Below are 21,145 nucleotides of genomic sequence, written 5' to 3'. Positions count from 1 at the left end.
GCTGCAGTCCTCGACGCACTGAGCGCAGGTTCAACTCCCAGTCTGCCGGACCCCAGCTCTCACCTCCCCACATTTCCTGTCTCTCTTCAGGCATCCTATCCAATAAAGGCAAAAAAAGCCTGAAAAAATCAATTAAAATAATTGAAAAAAAAAAAAAAATTAACCATACGTATTGATTATGAATTCTCAGCTAATGAGCTTCAACAGGACTGGTGTGCATCTAGTTTATTCAGTTTTCTTTTGACAGTGTCCAACATTAGCAGGCAAACCCGCAGCTGCTGTCAGATTCATTCAAATACAGATAAATCTAGTTTCTACATTCAGCGTGACATCAACTTTTTCCAATCGAGTGCCCAGCACTTCCAACTAGCGAGAAAAACAAACAGAAATCTCTCATGTGAAATAATCAAACTGTTCCCATCTTAGCAGAATATTTTGTCTCGTAGTTCTGATTGAAAGAGCAATGTGTGCTTTCTGAGAGCAATGCGTCATTATTCGCCCACTTCTGTTTGTGTTCATTACCATCAAATAATCTGAATAATAACATGAATAATTTCTTTTTACTTTTCCCTTCATACATGAACAGAATATCGTCAGAAAACTACACGGTGCTTTTACAAAGAAGCGTCTGAAGGCCTTTTGACACTGCCGGTTCAAGGCGGGGTTTTTATGCCTGTTACGTTTCGTCTTCTATGTACAATTTCAGCCATTTATTACAAGTGGAACCAAAATTAACACAGAGGCTAAATAAACAAACTATTTTTTGCCTTTCAAAAATGTGTGCTTGTAACAACTCCATGAGTTTGGAACCCTTACAGGAGAAACAAGTTTAAACTTAAAAAGGCGTTTATAATACCTAACGTGTTAAAAAGCTTCCTTGGGGAAGTAAGCGTATACTGTTGTAGTGTTCTGACCGGACCTGAACTTGTATCTATATATATTTGTTTTTTTGCTTTGTGTCAAATTAATTTTAATGTTCTTAATGCTCTGGATTTAACTGTGCAAAGCACTTTGAATTGCTTTGTGTATGAATGGTGCTCTATAAATAAACTTGCCTTGAAGGCAAAGTCGTTCTGCCTCTGAGCTGGCATCGGAGGTCGCAACAGAGGCGAAACAGCGTCGGTGTAAACAGCAGAGCCGGCAGGGCGGAACAGCCCCGTGTGTGTGTGTATTTGAAGCACGTTTTGCTGTCGTTGCTTGGTCCAGTGTAAAATGGCGAAGGACGCATGACGGCGGAGCTTCGTTACGACGCTGAGGCCGAACCACAGTGTCAAAAGGGCAACAGGTAGTAACAGAGGCGAAATGGCATCCAGCAGGGCGGAACAGCGCCGCTAGTGTGTATGTGAAGCACGCACAAGTTTGTTTACACCTCACGCCGGCGTTGCGTGGTCCAATGTAAAATGGCAAAGGCGGTATGATGGCGGAGCTTCGTAAAGTTAATCAGCTTTAAATGAAGGAGAAAAGAACCATACATGTTTTGCTGTTCATCCTATTTTCATCAGTAGTGATTCACAAAAACGTATTAAAGATACCTGAGGTGTTGTTACCTTATTGGAGGAAGGTATCTGCTCATCTGCTCATCCTCAGATTTCTTCTTTTTTTCCTGTGTGTGTAAATCGGATTGAAATCAAAGCGAGGAGCGTTGATGGGCAGCTGGAATTATCCACATTAGCACTTCTTCCTACCGCTGTGGATGTCCTCTGTATAACTTCCCCCCTGCAGTGTTTTTATTATACACCTTCTAGGTGTATAATTATCATGTGTCACGAAACGGTGATGATGCGAGGAGTGGGCATGAATGCTCGTGGCCTCGCTGCTGTTGCCTCTGAGAATAAGACACTGACCACGAATGATTGGATTAGTGTTTAACCCCCCTTCCACTTAGCATAATCCTCTTTACAGCTTTCCGTGCTGGTGTGTGTGTGTACGTGTATGTGTGTTTTGTGGGTGTGTGCGTTCTCATTGCTTTGTAGGCACCGGCTGACTAACAGTAAGGTCAGCTGGGGAGTTTTTCTGTGGCCATTCAGCATCATCTGACATGAGACGCATGTTTCCTGTGTCCGGTCATCAATCTGTGTGGGAAGAAGCAACCGGCAGCAAAGATGAGAGATGAGACACAAGCCAGAGAGAGAGAGAGAGAGAGCGCAAGAGAGAGAGAGAGAGAGTGAGGGCGGGAGGAAGAGAGCGGGAGACATCCGCGGTATGCGGAGATGGAGATGAGTGTTAATAATAGAAAATCCGAGGCCCTGTTGAGCAAATATGGGCACTCGACGGTCGAGGCGGCGCAGCCCGAGGTGAGGAAGTGGGCGAGGTTTCGGGCAAAGGATTATTGTAGAAGGGTTGGTGGAATAGAGCGATCAGTTTGAGGTCTGCAGGGTTTGGTATGTCATTGTCAGCCTTTTCTAAACAGCCTGCAGAGCGATGGGCACTTTGAAGTTTCACAGAGCTGCTTAAATCCTGCCTGAAAAGACGCAGGGAACCGCGAGGCACAGAGAAGAGACAGGAATATATACCGAGGGAGGGAGAGCGCAGGGGCAGGACGACGGAGAGGATTGATGAAGGGTGAAACACGGAGGAAGGGAGGGTAATCAGAAGTAAGGAGGAGGCAGCTTGTTTTCAGGATGATGACAGGAGACAGGCGAGCAGAGGAAAGCTCTTAGCGCACCAACACAGTGTGAGTGGTGGGGTTTTTTTTTTTAAGGATGTATGAGTAATATGTTTCCAGCAGTGCCAGATGAGTAGCTGCAACATGAGAAGCAGTGATGCAGCGGTACGGCTATGACCTGATCTGAGCTGGATGTGGGTAGACTGGGTGCCGCCAGATTAGCACACTGACATCACAGGGAAAGAGAAACAGGGGACGGAGGCCTGAGTCAGAAGAGATGACAGATTCTTACCACATGCATAACATGCTTCAATGGCTTCTTGCAGCTCACTTTACCTTTGACTTCTTCTGTCAATCTCAGCTTCCTGAGTGTTCTGTGCTTGCTCACTGTGGAAGCCTCTTATGTTGGCTGACTTTAAATGTCAGGGTCCAGATCTTAAGCAGGTTACGGCCTCTAGTTTTGCAGCAGTGTGCGCACAGAGAGTCGACTGAACCTCCTCACAGTCCAACCAAACTTCATTTGTTTTCTTGCCAGTTTTTAGATCAAATCCGAGGAAGAATATGCAAGCATCATCTTCAGGGGGGGAAAAAAGTGTTAATTAGTTATTGATTATTTCTGTTACATTTGTGTTACGAGATGTGTTGTATTATTCAGCAGGCCTGCATGAAAAATGTAAGTGTTGGAAATATTAATAAGTACAGAATTATTCAAAATGCATTCAGAGCGCTGGTTGACTCCTCTTATCATTTTAAGCCTCTTGTAGTATTCCTTTAATATTCCTATAGGGACATCTCTGGTGGGGTTTGTGACACGACAGTGAGCCTAACATACTTTATATATATTTCTTTTAACTTTCAATATAATATTTAATGATTTTCCTGCAGTAGCTTAACAGGTTCACAGGTCACTGAAAACGGATCTTTTGTAAAACTCGGCCAGGGTGAAGACTTTTAGAAACTCTTGTTTCCGCGGAGACGGTTAGACGGGGTAAACTCGTGACGTCAGGCTGTGCGCCGTTATCTGCTTTGTGAGGCGTCACAAATGAGGCGACGTTCCCTGCAAAATGACGGACGTGACAAAGAGTGAGTCTTCTAACGTTGCAAACAGGACGTTTTACATGTTCACACGTAGTTACTCGTCCACTTTATTGAGGAACAGAGGCGTCGGGATGCACTGCTCCCGGCAATAGAGTTTTTTCAGACTTTTGATTGACCGCGATTTTCTTTTTCTTCTTTGCATGACCGGGTTATATCGCCGCCTGTTGGTGTGGCATTCTCATGGCAGCGTTTCTGTTGTGTTTTCACGTTTTCGTTTGGACAAGGTTTTTTTTTTATAACCGTGCTTGCGTGGACGAAGTTTTATTGGAAATGAAGGAGGGAGAAAACGTGTGTTCTCCTTAGAAGCAGTAAGCAGCACTGATTTAAAGATCTATACGCCACTCAGCCATTAAAAGCCCCTTTCCCTCAGTTACCAGGTCTGAAATGTGAAAGTTGCAGCCTTCAGGAGTGGAGTTTATGTGCTGATTAGTCCTGTGGGTGTCTTTAAGGAGAAATTCAACCATAAGGAATGTTTACTTTAATCAGTTTTCACTTTAGTTTGCTGCTTGGGCTGAATTCAAATCAAGTAAATCAGGCGAATCTTAGTTTTGTAAAGATTTTGTTAGCTTAAGGGTGGAAATGTGTCTGAAAATGTAAGCATAGACGAAAGACCTGAGGCTTCAAATGCAGGAAGGAAATGAGACTACTAATATGAATATGATCCAAAAACACACACACACACACATACGGGCGTAAATGGACTCAAACTAATACCAGTGAATGGAAGGCGGGGGTGGAAGTGTAAGCGAACTTACTATGAGAGAGGGGAGGATGTTGAAGTTAAAAAGCTGTTCTGGTGAATTATTAATGCCACGCATTGTGCCCTAAGACACAGCATCTTACATACTTTTTCTCTCTCACACACACACACACACACACACACACACATGCGCTCTCACATGCACGCACACACTCCAACACAGCTGCAATCCCCAGTTGCCGGTGCAGACAGGAAACATCGTACTTGTCGCTCTGTCTGGATTTGAGGGGGTATGTGTTAGTGCTCTGTTGTCTCCGGCCCCCGATGAGAGGGATGTTTGTCGTTGTTGGCTGAATGGTGAATGCTGGGAGTGTGTGTGTAGGTGTGTGTGTATGTGTGTGTGTGTGCATTCAAGTGGTTAAAGCAAGATTCACATATGCTGTGTGCCTAAATATAGGCTGCAGGGGAACATAGGGAACATACAGAAGAGATGCAATCAGTGCTATTCTGTAGGGGTCGAACTCTAAACTCAGCTCTCATTTTACTACAATACCCATAGTTCACAGTTCAGTCTAAGTAATTAACTTCCTCTTAAATAGAACATCTGCTAAATCAATGTGTCCTACAGTCTCATTATGCTTTTACATTTCCATATAAACACTCATAAATGACAAACAGACCCCTAACAGTACAGGTCGATCCTCATTGAACTAACGGTGTGAATGTGTGTTACATTTTTATGTCTGCTCAAGTAAAGGGAGGTATTACATAAATCAGTATGTTGACTTATTCAGGTATTTGACCTCTGACACAACAGTTAGTGTTAATGTTGGTCATTAAACTGCAGCGTCATGCATTTCATTCACAAAACCCCATAGTGTATCTGTATAATTACTACTATCTAATTCATACTAGCGCTTTTTACATTGCAGTTCCGCCACAGCGCCGTCACGAAGCTCCACCCTCATGCTGCCTTTGTCATTTTACATTGCACAAAGCAGCATCTGTGTTAAACTGCCCCAGCGTGTGTTTTTACATAGCGTTGCGAACATGCGCTAAACAAACAGCACGTGCCTCACACATGCGAGCAGCGCTCTTCCGCCCTGCCTGCTCCGCTGTTTACACTGACACCTTTTCGCCTCTGTTACTACCTCCGATGCCGGCTCCGAGGTGGAACTACTTTGCCCCACCATTCTGCGTTTTACATAGAAGATGGATCGCAACGGAGGCGTAACAATCCCCCCTTGAACTGGCAGTGTAAAAATGACAAATGAGAATTTGGCTTTTTAGACATAAAATAAAGAGTTTTGTAATGCAATCCTTTGAAGAAGTGTGACCCAGATAAACACTGAATAAAACTTAATTGAATAGTAAATGGACTGTACTTATTTAGCACTTTCTTTCTTCAAACACTTCTGTCTCATTCACCTTTTCACACACACTGATGGGGAACGCTGCTGTACGAGGTGCAAACCTGCCCGTCAGGAAACTCATTCATTTACACACCGATGCCTTTGAATTTGGGAGTAACTTTGGTGCCTTGCACAAGGACAATACAACATGTCTACTGCAGGAACTGGGGATCGAACCATGAATCTTCAGATTAGTGGATGACCCGCTCGCTGTCTAAAATGACCTCAAACCTGTTTGGTAATTTTGGCTCTAATATTTCATGCTAATTTCAGCAAATGCTGATAGGACTAAAGATTATGGCCGCCTCAAGCAGTAAACAGTATTTATTAACTATTAGAGAAAAAAAACCTGCCCTCTGTCCAGGCTGACACACTGAACATGCCCTGCTGACCCGTGTTTACACGCTCGCGCTGACCTCCCACCTCACTCCCAGATGTCTGCCTTACCTCAGAGCGGTACAGCTGCAGCGCTATCCGTGTGTTTCAGGGTTTACATGTGAGTGCGTGTAATAGTAGGGAGCGTGGTTGTATGGCGGCTGTTACGAAGAGTTGTTGTGACTGTTTGAAGTGGTTTGTGATGTTCAGAAACTGTGTGTGCGTGTGTGTGTGTGTGTGTGTGTGTGTGTGCGCACCTCAACCTCTGTAAGCCCTCTGAAGGATGCTTAGCTGCACATGTCACACTGTTTGTGTATTTCCTGGGAGATGTGGGGTGCATAAACTCTGCTAATGTTAAATATTTAAACTGTAGTTTTGTAACCAGTGTTCTCTCTTTCATCTTCTCCCCTCTCTCTCTTTATTCCCTCCATCTTTCTCACCCCTCTCCCCTCTGCAGCCGGTGTCGCCGTAGCTCAAAGAGTGGTAACTGTTCAAAGTGGACCGCTGATTCGGACCGAGGGCTCCCACGTGACCGTCTGGTGCAACGTGACGGGCTACAAAGAAGGCGTGGAGCAGGACTTCGAGTGGTCCATGTACCTGCCGTCAGTGCCGGACAGGGAGATCCGCATCGTGAGCACGGCTCAGCCGAACTACGCCTACGCCGTGTACGCCCAGAGGGCGAACAGTAAAGAGATCTACGTGGAGAGGCTGAGCCGCGACTCGGCCGTGCTGCACATCACCAAAGTGCAGGCCAACGACCAGGGTCTGTTTGAGTGTTACACGCCCAACACGGACGGCCGGTACCTTGGATCCTACAGCGCACGCACCAACCTCACTGGTGAGTCAACAAAAACAAACACTGTTTATAATCAGATAAACCACATGTTGTTAGCACAGGTGCTAATGTTGAATGAAAGAAGGTGAAAACACAAAGCTAACTGCAAAACAGAGTTGTTCCACTACCAAACCCAGTTTAGGAAATACCTTCAATACCGCCTAAAATGAAGGATTGGTATTGATGAGTCATCTTGTCTATGAACTGACTCAAAACCATCATTTATTGGCCTCGAAAAAATCATTTTGTTTCAACATGAATCACTTTCACACCTTCTAACAGTCGCCTACACACCCAGTTGCTCTGTGCTTCCACCATGGATGTAATATGGCTGCCACCGCTAAAAATACTGGTTTAGCCCAAATTCTTCACTGGAAAATCCAACCAGTAAAACGAGTACAGTATGCTTGGCTTCAGTTTTAGTGTTCTCAGTGTAGTCCTACAGAGATTAAATGATAGTACGTATATTCTTTTACCACAGTGGAATCGGGATCGTACTTGTTCAGGCATCGGGGATCAGTGTCAGGAAGGACAAGATTGTATCAAATCCTTTGTGGTTGCAGGTGTTTACATTATTTTCAAGCTTTTGATTACCGTCAAATTCAGCGTATAAGACGCACTTTTAATAAAAAATGTTTCATCTAAAAAGTGAGCTGCGTCCTATATACCGGTGCGACCAATATACAAGTATAAAATGCAGGAGAGAGGTATTTTATTTTGTTACGAAATCTTACCCAGACGATGAAATTAGCTAAAGCTTCATCACCGACATGCGCAGTCATGATCGCTAGTGCAGCCGCCACCCTCACAACAATCAACGTTGTTGTAGGCTGAGCTCAACTATGTTGTAATGTGTTTTAAAGAAAATATATTGAAATACAGACTGCGTCAAATTTCGGTGCGACATATATACCGGATTTTACAGTACCTGTTGATGGATCCCAGGGAAAAGTTGACCTGACCTGACCCCTCACACTCTTTCCTACTCTTGCTTGTGTCCTGTTGCCTTTACGTTCCCGTCAGGTGCAGAGCACATGGCAGTCTACTACACATGGCAGCATGTTTTACCTATAGGCTCAAAAAACAACCAGCAATCCTATTTTGGAATAATACCCTGCTGATGATGTCAGATACTGTAGTTTCTATTCTTAGTAATTTTGTATCAATGAAATAAGAAGTATATTAAAGTCTCCTACACAAGACCTGGCCTCATAATAAAGTAAGAATGCAGTTCATGGTCGTGTTGTTAGCGGTTGTAAACCAGAGTAAAAGGAAGGCTTGAGTTGGACAAATATCAAATAAAACAGCCACAACTCGTCCAAAAACTAGCCGTGACCTCTCCATCCTTCTGAAGCAGCGTGAGAGGAAGTGTCACACAAAGTCCCAGCTGTTCTTAGCGGGGAAAAAAAAACCCAAGCTCTATCTCCCCTCATCTTTGTCAATCGTACTCGCAGAGCCACGCATACACACGCGCACACAAACTCATGTACCTCCTTCCCACGTCTAGTATATTCACTCCCCTGCCCTGAGCTGTTTGAATCACAGACCCGATGTGTTTCAAACAGCAGCGCTAATTACCGTCTTCCCCTCCTACCCCATCTCTCTCTCCGCATACAGAGACGTATACAGATTTACCCAACAGGCCGCACTACTGAAGGCGCAGCTGTTACGTTTGAGATTCCATTCCCTTCATAACTCCGTGCCTCTATGCCTGACACCGCCGACCTTACTGTTGGGGTCAAAGTGCAGAACTGAACGCTCGCTGAGTTGCTATTTATTTTTGTCCCTGTGTTTGCACAACGTGAAATATTAATACGCCCTTTTTTGGGGGGGTCTTTGTCGGGTCGTGCTGCAGAGACAAAAGTTATAGTGCACTTAACACATCAATAGGCTTTATTTTTCATTAAATGTGTGTTATCATAAGGACCTCAGCGGTTGTATTTCCTAGTAAGAGCAGTTTTATGTGAATGTGGGTCAAGGCTCAGGCGCAGGACACTGTAAAACAGCACTGCTGATAGCGCTCAGTATTTATAGCAATGCGTGTGAGAGCGGAGGTGTTGAGGGACTTTGTTATCTGAACCTTCCTGTGTCTTTAACCTCTTAACCCAGTTTTCAGAGGTCAGGGGTACGCAGCAGGGTCAGGCCCGTCTTTTCTCAGATCCCCTCGGCAGCTGCGCGCCTCCTCGGACCGTTGTGGCCGAACAATACCTCGTCTTTTCTCCCCACCCTCCCCCCTCATCGTGTCCCTCTTCGCCCCTGCCTTTCACTCTGTCATCTGTCTGTCTCCATTCATCAGCCGCAGCCTCTTTCTCTAATTTGCTCTCGCGCTGTAGTATTAAAAAAAAGGGAAACCTTGAGACGTGATGCGAAGGACACAAGCGGGGAGGAAATGTAGGAGAAGGAGGAAGGATATGAGATAGAAGGGCAGACAGAAGGATGTGTGTGGTAGGGTGTTTGGGTTAATTGTAAGGCTCCAAGGCCATGCAGTAATCTGTGTCCTGACTGCTGCATTAAGGAGGCTTACTCACAGGGATGTGTTTCATCCACTGTCACCTCTCAGAACAAAGAGCAGAGGAGGGTTTAACGTGGAACTTAATACCTGCCGCCTGAAGAGGAGAGCGGTTTCTGCTGTGCACCTGGACACTGCTCTCCCTGATACTGTGACGCTGCGTTTTCACGTGTTGTATTGACGGAAACCTTAGCTTGGCATGTGGTTCATCGCCTGGAAAGATGATATCAGCTTTTCTTCTGCGCTTTTTTTAACGGAAAGAGCAGAGAGAGAGTGTTTTTGTGTCTTTTTTTCCCCCCTACCCACTGTGATACTAAACTTAGATAAATCAAATGAAACTGTAGCTCTCCTCAGTGCCAATACTGCTCCGGGCAGTGCAATAATAGTACACATGAGGAAAGAATAATTGGCCAACACAAGCATGCAGTGACACAGAGATGCAGGAAACACATATTGTAATAAAGAGATGCTTGTATTTGACATTTCATTGTTTTTCTTTCTTCCAAATTTTTGAAGGAAAACAAGCGTGCATTTTCCCCCGTGCGTCTGCAATTAATATTTGAATATATTAGGAGTGAATCTTCATGAAACGTTAGATCTCCTTCTAAAAAGCCCCACACAGAATCATCACCCGAATCTGCATTCCCCTCAGCCGTACAGAGCTTCATAATTCCTCTCAGTTCACGGCTTTACGGCCCACAACTGGACCGTTTTGGTTCAGTCTCGACAGTCTCATCAACCTTGTTTCCAGCAGCTGCAGGCAGTTAAAAGTAACACTAAAATCCCACTGTACACTACCTGCTCAGCATGAAAACAGCAGGCGGCCACGTTAGTGACTAGCTGGTGTACAGCGTTTAGCACCTAAATAGGAAGATATTTCCCCACGGAGCTGGAGGAGACCAAAAATAGAGCCAAAAAATGGTTTGGACGTACTCTCATCAAATTCAATTTTTGGTCTGTATCTGCCGAACTAATAAACAGAAAACTCTTTGCTGAAAATGTAACAATGAACTTTTTGTTTTGTACCTTAAGGCTGGCCAACACTAAAAGATTTTAAAAATCTTAACAGGTGTTGAAAATGTGAGAGACCCCACACATGACGACACATAATGACAGATTGAACAGTTTTGTTCCTCAAGTGTGTGGAGAGCAACAGTATGACCAAAACAGCACACCACGCGTTAACAGATTCCATTCACAACAACCAGAGTCCGACTCTCACAACTGGTAATCTCGCACAATCGTTCCACGTGACAATCCACAGAGTGCGTGCTCGGCCTTCCACAGAGTTTCCCCCACACGACAGGATATACTAAATATTGACCATGTTTTTTGTTGTTTTGGTTTTTGCCTTTATTGGATATGACAGCTGAAGAGAGACAGGAAATATGGGGAGTAGAGAGTGGGAGATGATTAGTGCTGCGAGGACAGAGCCTCTGTATATGGGGCGCCTGCTCTACCAACTGATATTGGACATGTTTAGTAGTTGCGATTTGGAATCGGTGTGGCCATGATGTTCTTCCGAGCACATCGGGGGAAGTACAATCACTCTTTAACATATCTTACACCACAGGAACATCTGGCAGATAATCTTTAGAACCATCAAAAAATCTGGAGTTTGCTTACTTTTGTCGGAAGGGTCAACTCGGACCCAAAGATCGGCCTGATTGTCTTGTAGTGTGTACTACAAGTGTTTTGTAACTGCCTCCAAATACCAAAACCAACAGTAAAAAAGTGCTATAATAAGAAGTCTGGTCTGTGTAGCAGCTCTTTGGATCTCTGCATCCTTGTTTACACTGCTTTACCACTTTAGATTGACAGGCTGAGAGGAGTAAACTCAATCTGACATGTTAATCTCAATAAGGAATTGTCTGTCAAATGCCACATTAACGCATCACTGTTGCACTTTTTCTGTATTTTGTGCGTTTTTGATTGACAGTTGAGTTTTGCAGCCTCAAGGCATGAACTATACTTTGGCTACAGGAGACATTTGTATAAACGCTGCCTTGTTTTTGTCTTTAAATAAAGATAATATAACAGCGGCAGGATTTTCCTTTCACTCTTAGAGAAGGGTGAATGAATATGGATTTATTTAAATGACTTAATGCAATTATTATTAATTAGATTGTGTGTATTTGTAGTGTTGTTTGCGCCCCTCTGTCAGTGCTTACGTGTTACATAAGGGATGCGATTAACCTGGGTGTTATACAGCTCTCTTAGGTCAAAGGTCACGTGGAGTTCCTTTGTGCAAACCTCCCTACTTTGATCTCAGAGACTGACTAAGCCTTCTGTGTTGATTGTGTGTTCGTGTGTGCTTGTTTGGGCATGTATTGTGTGTGTGTGTTTGACTTCCTCCTACACATCAGATTGCAGAAGAAAAAGGACAACAGCCTGACATGGCCATCATGGCCGTCCTTATCCTACGCACCAGCCTGTGTGCGAGCGAGTCCAACAGCTAGCAGAACAACAAGTATCACACTGCTCTTACTTCTACCCTCTCTGTCCTAGAAAGCACCATAGGAGTCACCACGCTGGCAGATATTCAGAATCCAGCCTCCGCATTTGGCAGCAGTCACCCGCTCCCCGTTTCTGTAGTAGTGTAGTAATACAGCCGGAGAACCAAAGCCTTGTTGAATCTCCAAACAAAAGCATTCTCGCGGCTTTCTGTTAGTCATTGCCAACGCAGAAGAGAAAGGAGCAAAAAAACGTTGATCTTCAGATGTGTGACACTTGAAAAATTAAGGTTGGCATTGAGCGGTTTTGAAGGAGAGACAGCGAGATGGATTGTGCGGGAAGGCAGAAATGAGGAAATTGGAAAAGAGAGGAATGGGGACAGAAGCGGCAGGGTTGGGAAATGGGTAGCGGGGCGATGCTGAATGGAGCGTGTGACCAATAAATGATGAGCTCTTCCTCTCCACTCCAATGTGATTGGTTACACCTCCCCGAGGCATTACCCACAATACAAGCGGCACTATAGGGGTGCCTTTTAAATAGTCTCCGCCTGATGTGACTGGGAAGGTTAATGCAGTTACAAACCGCCATACAAGTTCTAAATGCAATTAGCCTGCACAAATGGAGGAGGCTGAGAGAGAGGGAGACAGAAGGAAAGGCTAGAGATGAGACCCAGGAATTTCAATTAAGGAAGAGGGGGACTGTAGGGCGAGTAATTTTCAGAACAAGCCACGGCGAAATACCACATTTCTCCAGTCACACTTTACATTTCCATTATATTCCAGGCTATATTTTATTTTCCTGCTTTTTTTCCTGTAGAAATTAAATCATTTCACCTGGTGGAGCTGGGAACCTGCGCGCGAGAAACCTGCAAAGCTTCAGGTCCAAATGCAATTTAATTAATGTGTGTTTCAGTGCGCGGAGGCCCGAGCACAAGAGTGTTTATTTTTCCCTAGCATAGCTGAGCCTGAGCTAAACATACATACAGAGTGAGAGTGGCTGAATCATGCTTCTGCTGAGCTCAGCGTTGTGACTGTGTGTGTGTGCGTGTGTCTGATTTGTGTCCCTCCCCTGCCTTTTCTTTTCATGAGGGAGCCGACGCTGCCAAGTTGCACTCCTCTACTTCACTTAATGAGATAGACCGAATGTGGAGATGTCATCTCACATTCATTTCATCTCCTCACGGGGTGACATCGAAACCCTGCACACACACACACACACGCACACACCCCTCTCTCTTTATCTTTCTCTCTGCCCTCATCTGAATCCTGCTCGCTCCATCAATCCAAAAGCTCCACAGCACATCCGGCCCGGTCCGTGCCTCGGCCGTGGTGTCGGTCATGCAGGTATATACGGCTTTGTCAATACAGCTGCTCATCGAGCTTCATCACGGGAGAAAGGCACACTCGTGATTGAAGCGCTTTCGGAGCGAAGCGGTGATTGAATAAAGACGGATGAGGAAGGATTGGAAGTAAAAAAGATGGGCGTCTTTTTTTAAGTTTTATGTGGAGAAAGGAAGATAAAGTTAGAAGAGGGAAAAGTGAATATAGGAGAGGATGCAGATGAATAGACAGAGGAAGTTGTATTTCTGTCTGTTTGCACTGATTGGGAGCAGAGGCCTGTGTCTTCCTCGTCTCTTCTCACTGTGACACTTCTAGCTTTCTCTGCTCCCCCTTTCTCTGGCCTTACCATCACCTCTCACTTTCATTTACTATTACATTCCCCCCCTTTCTCTCTCTCTCTGTGTGTATGTGTGTGTAAGGGCACACTGGCTCTAAGCTGCGGACCAGGCCGGACTCCAAATGGAGAGAGATTTTTATCACCATGTCTGGCCTGCTATTTCCTCGCACATCGCATCTACTTCAGCGGACAGGGCTTTCTGCTCAATAACATTACTGCCACTCGGACCCACCGTGCACACACTCATGCATACACTCACGCGGAGTAGCACAAACACAGTCGCACTGTGTGGCGAGCTGTCAGTCAGGACAGATGTCGCACCCATAATTGAGTGTGAGAGAGACGCTGCTGTAGTGCTCCCATCGGAAGGCATCCTTTCTACTGAACATCAGTGAAGAGGGCTTTAACAGCCCGGCGGATCGCTGTGGCAGATGATACGACTGCTGAAAAAAACATGTAGCTGTGTGAATAAAACAGCGCTGTTGAACAGGGCAAACAGACACCTTAATACTTTGTAGTCCCAAAGGACAAGCTGTGTTACACCGCGCGTACATGTGTAGCGTGGGGACAAGTGTAGCAGGGACAGGCTTAAATGTGGATGGAAAAAAAGTTTGACATGTTTAATCCTCATAGGACTTCATACAGTAAGGCTGAATTTTAAGTTAGGGGCGATGAATCAAATTAAAAAGGAAGATGAAACATTTTTAAGTCTTCAGATGTTTCATATCGGCTTCCTGGCTGTAGATATGCAAGCAGGTGACTCTTAGGTCTTGCCAACTGCCTGTCAGTTGCAATGATTTGGAAAGGCTAAACAGACTCACTCAGGTAGTACAGCTGCTTTCAATATCGGAGAGACTGTTTATATTTCCAAAATAAAAGCGATGAAGCTAAAGGTCACAGGTCCAAAGATTTGGACGGATGGAACCTCGCGCTAATAAACCTGTTTTCACAAGTGGGAGCTGAGAACAGTCAGACAAGGTCTAAATAAATCTGAGGATTATTAATCCTTTTCCAAAATGGCCTGTCCTCCCCGAAACAATTAAATAAATTAACAAATTTAGAGACGACATCGATGCTGCCAGCAGTATCAGTGCAACACCAGTTAGCAAGAAGCTTAGATTTCTGATTTTTCCTGCACTTCAGTTCACACTCAAAAAACACATTTTACTAGCAGGCATACACTGGCATTTACTCAGTTATTACACACACAGACCCTTTCCTACAGTATATGCGACTAAATATAATTTGGTCCCAGATCAGGCCATGAACCCAGTGCTCCGGTGAAGACCTCCGAGTGAGGCCGCACGCTGCTTCAGCTCTCTGAGCCGCGTGCTCTACATGCTGTTGAGTAAGACGGCCCAATTAAGAAACCGTTTCCATTAAACATGAATCTTAATGCTCCGTTAGCCTACAGATACACTTTTAAGCATACACTTCCTGCACATTTTCGTTGTGAGCCTTATGAAAACATAAACGATGTCAGGGAGGATCTACATTTAGCTCAGCGCCCACGCTACTGAGCTAGGCTAATGAGAGAGGATTTAAGATGTTAAACACTTAACAAATATGTATGTGAGTGTGTGTGTGTGTGCCTATATGTTGGTGCGTGTTTGAGTGTATACGTTTATTAATGTTTATATAATGGGATAAAGATGCACCACTGTTCCTGTAGTTGATTTGATAGCTTAGCTAAGCGCTAACCCTCAGGGGCCCGCTGCCTCTCCTCCGTGAGATTAACACAACACAGCCACAGTTTGAATATGAATTCAGCATGAATATGGATGTGAATGGATGTGCTAACGAGTGCTTGTGTTCACGTCGTTAAAATTTGTGTTAGTAAACAGTGGAACTTGCCGTATAATAGCCTCCGGGACTGGCACTTGTGAGCGTGGAGCAGGACACTCAGCCGGCTGCTGCATTGTTTGATGTTGGCAGCTGCTTTGAAGCCTCGTCAGAGCACAAGTGGGGCAGCAGAATTTCCTGGTTCACGCCACACATCTGATAACCCCTTTGTTTGACATGGACATCAGAACCGATTTAACCACATGCATATGTACAAGAACAAGTACAGATATTGGCAGTCGTGACCTCACTCGAGGCAGGTTAGTCGAGCCCTCGCAGACACACTGCTGAGACGCACACTCTCTCCCGTGATTTATCCTGCGTGTGCAGAGGAAGAGGAGAGACGTTGTTAAAGAGTTACCGCAACACAACTGGTGGTTGGCAGTGACATATCTGTTTGTGCACAGCTGGCTGTGGTCATAAGCACATAAGCTTTAGTCCTTTATGCAGTGCCAGCATGCTGATCGTGACGTAGCAGCAAGAGCAGGGAAATCCTATCGATTAAAGAGCAGGAAACGTACAAGGAAACAAGTAGTATATAATATATATAATATGGCAAAAAGGAAGATCATGATTTTTTTCTTTAATGGTCAATATCGATATTTATCACAAAACATAATATGATAAGGGAGGCCTAAAAAAAACAGATGTTTCATTATTTAAGTTTAAGAATATAGTGTGTAAACATTCGCCTAAGTTGTCTTTAAAACACTTTTAAGGCTGTTATTATTTTAATTAGAGTAAAGATAATCAAAATTGGTAAAACACTTAGTTAAGCAAACAATACCGTGCATGAGAGGACAGCTAACCAAGCTGATGCTAACATTAGCTCAGCTTGTCTCAAGGTTCTTTTTTTGGCTTTTACTGGGAGACACATATTTTTTTTAAAAATCAACCTTGTAATTAAACCCAGTAAAAAGAATAAATAATACAGTTTCAGGTTATAAATAAAGTCTTTTTTTATCAACAACTTCCTCATCTCTGGAGCATATAACCCCTTGGTTGGTCTTTTACAGGGACATCCACTTAATGAAGCTTCGCGCTAGTTCATGCAGGACACGGAAGTCATACGCCCCAGCTGTAATCAGCTGTCAGCCTGCTGATTGGATCATTGTTTCTAATCAGTAACACACCAATCACAGCCACTTCTCACAACAAGGCGGCCCCTTTAAATGCAACCTCCTGCTCATCCTTGCTAATGCTGCACACACACTGCTGCTGCTGGCAATGCTTCGCCTCCACCGCCTCAGCCTTCTTCTTTCTAATCTGAAGTTTTGATCCTCGCTCGTGTTGTATTATCTCTCAGATGTATGTCCATATGCTTTGGACAAAAGTGTCTGCTAAATTATATTATTACATTGTAAGCCTTTTGCCCACGATACCACGATTAGATTATTCTTCACCACCTCCTCGTTCCTGTCTTTGCAAAGACCCGTCAGTTAGGACTGCTTCCTCTACATGATCTTCAAACGCACAGGACCGTCAGAAGAGGACAATATCTTCACAGTAATAATTAATGCCTACAGCTGACAGAGGAAGTAGCAGACTATGTTTACATTTCCCTTTGCAAAGTTTCACAGTGAGTAGTTGAGGTTAAAAGACAGCAGGATACTACAAATGCGCGTACAGGACAGGATCAGCAAATAGATGAGACGTACCGCTTTGTCCACAGGGGCCCCAAAAAATCGACAAAAATGATGCTCCTCATAGCTTCATTAAAGATTCGCATCGCACCCACCTCATCAGTATGCTAATCACAGCCTCATTATTTGCAATGGGAAACATCGAGATTTAGTTTAAACGTCTGATGTATTGAATTCGAGTGTGGGCTGGAGGGCTGTAGCCGCGGGCCGGCCTCTCTGAGTGCCGGTGTGGTGAAAAGTGAAAAGCAGAAGTGGAGGAGCCTGGGAGGCTAAACTCATTTTGGTGTAGCAACAGCGAGGCGAGCGAGCTGATGACCCTCACGCTGCATCTCAGGGACACGGCGCTATCTTAAATCTGTAGAGCAGAATCTAAAACGCTCGAGCACAAATATCTAATAGCTTCAGCAAGGACTTCTGACTTTGTGCTCGCAAACAGAGAGGCATGAGCAGACCCTCCTCTCGGTTGACTGAAGGGTAGACACAGACATATGTTGCCACCTGTGCCCCGGTGCCAGGCCGCCCACCATGGGATGCGGATAGAGAGATGTGTGTGTATGTGTGTATAAAAGAGGGGTGGGGTTTGGTTGGCATATGCCTAATTCCCCTCAGTGTTGGCAGCTCAGACAGACAGTTGCTCCCTCATCTGCTGCCCTGCTGGACGGGTGCCTGGTGATTGAGCGCTGCCCACCTCCCCAAGCCACCCTTTTTTTCCCCCTCCTCCCTCTCTCCCTCAAAGACACTGTTTCTTTCACACAAACACAACTCACACACACACCTGCTAGTTCTCTGCACCTCTGGCCAGCTCGTACACTATGCCTTGCACTGTGCTCTAAGAAAGCGATACTCTACATCTTGTGTGTTTACGCACTATACAGAAGCCTTTATATGTGGCTGTAGTCTTGGACTCACCTGCGAATGTACCTTTTTTTTTCTAAGGGAAGACGGTGTGTGGAACCGGCCCAAAGACGCTGCTTTGTACACTGATCAAAACGCAGTGATTTGTTTTTTGTGGGGTTTACACACACATGCACGCACGCACACGCAGAAGTGGTCAGATGGCTGGGGCTATAACTGGTCCTATCCTCAGGGAAGTCTTTAATTGGTCACAGCGCTTTACCATCTGGGGCCGGAGCGACTGATGGAGGGAGGGATGAGGGGAGATGGCGGGAGATCTTGTAAGGGGTGTAAAGAGAGAGAAAAAACAGGGCGAGAGAGAGTGAGACAGTAAGTGCAGCGCAGGGACTGAGCTTATTAGTTTTAATACTTGCACCTCCAGTGATATTTGAATCATAATATTCTTGATAAATGCTGTTTATAGTGTACAAGTGGGAAGGTGTGTTTGTGTGCGAATGCGAGTTATTGCACATGGTGTGCATTCACGTGTGCCTGTAGGTGGATGGGTTATTGCATGGCGGTATTTTTGTGTGTTTGTCTGTGCGTGTGTGTGTACAAGTGGTAATGACTCTTGGGTGTGTGTTAGTGCTGATGTTGGCAGACGGAGCAAAACCCAGCACATGTGCTAACAACCTCCAGGACGGCGGCGATGGAGAAGACAAACAGACACTCGGAGTTGTGTGAATTCCTTTTTTTGTTCCCAGTACAGAGCGTTTGCGGTAATTTGCGAGCGGACGGACGGAGGGAGGAAAATGACAAAGAAAAGCACATGACAGATGAAATGACGAGTTTGAAGCGAGTGGAGATGAGAGGAGGAACGTAGAGAAGGAGCGTGAAGCTGAATGGGGGGGGTTGGAGGGACTATTTCATGTGTTTAGGCATGATGAGTAAATCTTTGATGCTCTAAAGGATTTCAGTCAACGATAGCTTTGCACACAGCTCTTCTCAAATGCTCTTAGTAAGATTTGTCTTTCATACTCCCACCTCTCTTCAGACTACCCCTCCTCTCACGCCTTGCCTTTTAATCTCCCGCTTACTCTCCATCTTCCCAACACTCACTCAGGCTCATTTCCTGGCTGGGCCTCAGTGAGAGGTTGTGTCATATTGTGTGTGTGTGTTTGTGTGCGCGTGCTTGCTTAGTTAGTGTTAAATCCTCCTCTTCTGCCTTTGTGTAAACAGCGTCTCATATTTGAAAGCTTCTTCTCACCGCGGCTCCCTCTCTTATCGCAACATTCAGCCTTTTAACGCCACGTCACTATTCTCCTGCTACAATAACAAAGCCCACTCCTTCACTTGCTGCCCGTCTCTTTCCTTTTCTTCTCCTACTTTCTGCTTTTGTTGTCTCTCTCACTCTGCTTACCGTCCGGTGAGAAAACCTGGACGTATACGTACAACTCCAATAAAACAGGGTGATTAAAAGATGGCCTAATTTTATATTTGCTCTCAATTCCTAGGACATTGCTTGTAATACACACATTAATATATTTTTATAGGGGAAACACACTTGAAGTTGGAAAGTGCTCTCAACAGATATTTTTTAAACCTACATTAATTGCTGTTAATTGTATTTTGGCCATGTCGAGGCAGCCAAGTGGGTTGGGAACACACCACAGGCACATACTGAATTACCACCTTCATAAAGATGATAGAGGCTAGCGTGTTAGCCCATTCACACATCCAGCAGGTAATTATCATTCACTCAGAGTCGAGTTTTTGGCCAATTGGCGAATGAAAGTCTAATTTTCACTCACTTTTGCCCATTTGTTTATGATCGCCTGAGGACATTTTCTGGCTCTTAGCTGCTTAACACACCACTATGTTCAACAGCAAGTTGCTAGCTGTGTCCGTTTGATGCTGAGCAGCTAGCATGCAGTGGCTTCATCAAAGCTTTTAAGTGGAAACACATGCCTGCATATCCAAAACGGTTTCTTACCGGCAGTCAAGCCAAAGGACTGAGTTGAAAGACGGTAAAATTATCCGTAGAGCTGAGGGGGGAAATGCACACGCTGTGGATTATAATTCAGTCCTGTTACCGAACATATCGATGAGAGCAGCTATAAAGAGCTTAGCGTGTTATCATACTAAGAATTAGATTTACAAGGACTTAGTTAGTCTGAGTATGCTGGATGTTGCATACTAAATGTTAGCTAAATGTTAGCTTGTTAACATGCTAAATCCCCTCCTGTCCTCATCCTTTAATCTGGCATTTTTTCCCTACATGCTAACCTTTTTCTTTCTAGCTATCAACCCTCTTCCAGTGTTGTAAGAACAATTTTGTCTTCAGTTGCATTTTATTATGTTCCTTGTTGAAATGTCAGGCACAATATTAGCAGGGAGATTCAGTCATTCTGCTTGTGTCTCCTTAAAAATCCTCTGCCGCCCTCAGAGGAAGTTCAGCTTATGTTATTCAGAAAATCCCCAGGAAATGATTAGGAAAATAAGAGACCAAGGAAATAAATCAGTATGAAAAAAGAGTTTTAAATTAATCTGCATGAAACACTTTCAAAACATGCTGTAGTTATATAATTGAAAAGCTGTGATGGGATTGAACAGCTATCATAGATAGTGTTAGCCTTCTGACTTCATGCACTTTGCAGCTAAGAAAAGAGCACATATGCTGTGCAACTCAGATCTGTGAAGACAAACTGTGTGTGTTGCTTCAAACTAATTTTAATAAGCTGAACACCCCTTAGGACTGTGTGTGATTCTGTGACCCAGTACGGCTGAGCCACAGCTCTGGAGGAGATGTTTGGGAGGAAAAGCAGAGGGGAGCACCACAGTCACTTAAACTGCTACTGTGTGTGTCAGAGAGCAGCTGTCCCCCCAGGCTTGAATATCTGTGTGTGCTTGTGTGTTCATGCGGGGTGTGTAAGAGAGAGACAGACAGGCTGAGACTGTCCGATTTTGATTTTCCTCTTGCTTCTAGCTTTAGGTATAATACGCTGTAGGATATTAGCCACATGGGATTAGCTCTATTTGTGTCTCCTTCACACATAGAGAAAATGGAACTTCCTTTACTAGTTTAAGACCCCCTATGATGAAAATGAAAAAAGCAATTCACTATAGTCGCACGGCGGCCATTTTTGTCTAATGTTACGCTC

At 44.6% G+C, this 21,145-nt stretch overlaps 1 protein-coding gene across 1 annotated transcript in view; it reads left to right on the top strand.

The window, feature by feature from the left end:
* Nucleotides 1-21,145, top strand: part of igsf3 (immunoglobulin superfamily, member 3) — a 77,974-nt gene that overhangs the window by 12,537 nt on the left and 44,292 nt on the right. Inside the window, exon 2 of the mRNA XM_069663010.1 lies at nucleotides 6,648-7,028. Within this exon, the coding sequence (XP_069519111.1) occupies nucleotides 6,648-7,028 (381 nt within the window). The remainder of the gene's footprint in view (nucleotides 1-6,647; nucleotides 7,029-21,145) is intronic.

Source organism: Semicossyphus pulcher, unplaced genomic scaffold (assembly GCF_022749685.1).
Source record: "Semicossyphus pulcher isolate SPU_LCO1_2020_fin unplaced genomic scaffold, fSemPul1.0.p SCAF_15, whole genome shotgun sequence".
Classification (NCBI taxonomy): Eukaryota; Metazoa; Chordata; class Actinopteri; order Labriformes; family Labridae; genus Semicossyphus; species Semicossyphus pulcher.
This window is presented reverse-complemented; position numbering and strand designations above follow the sequence as displayed.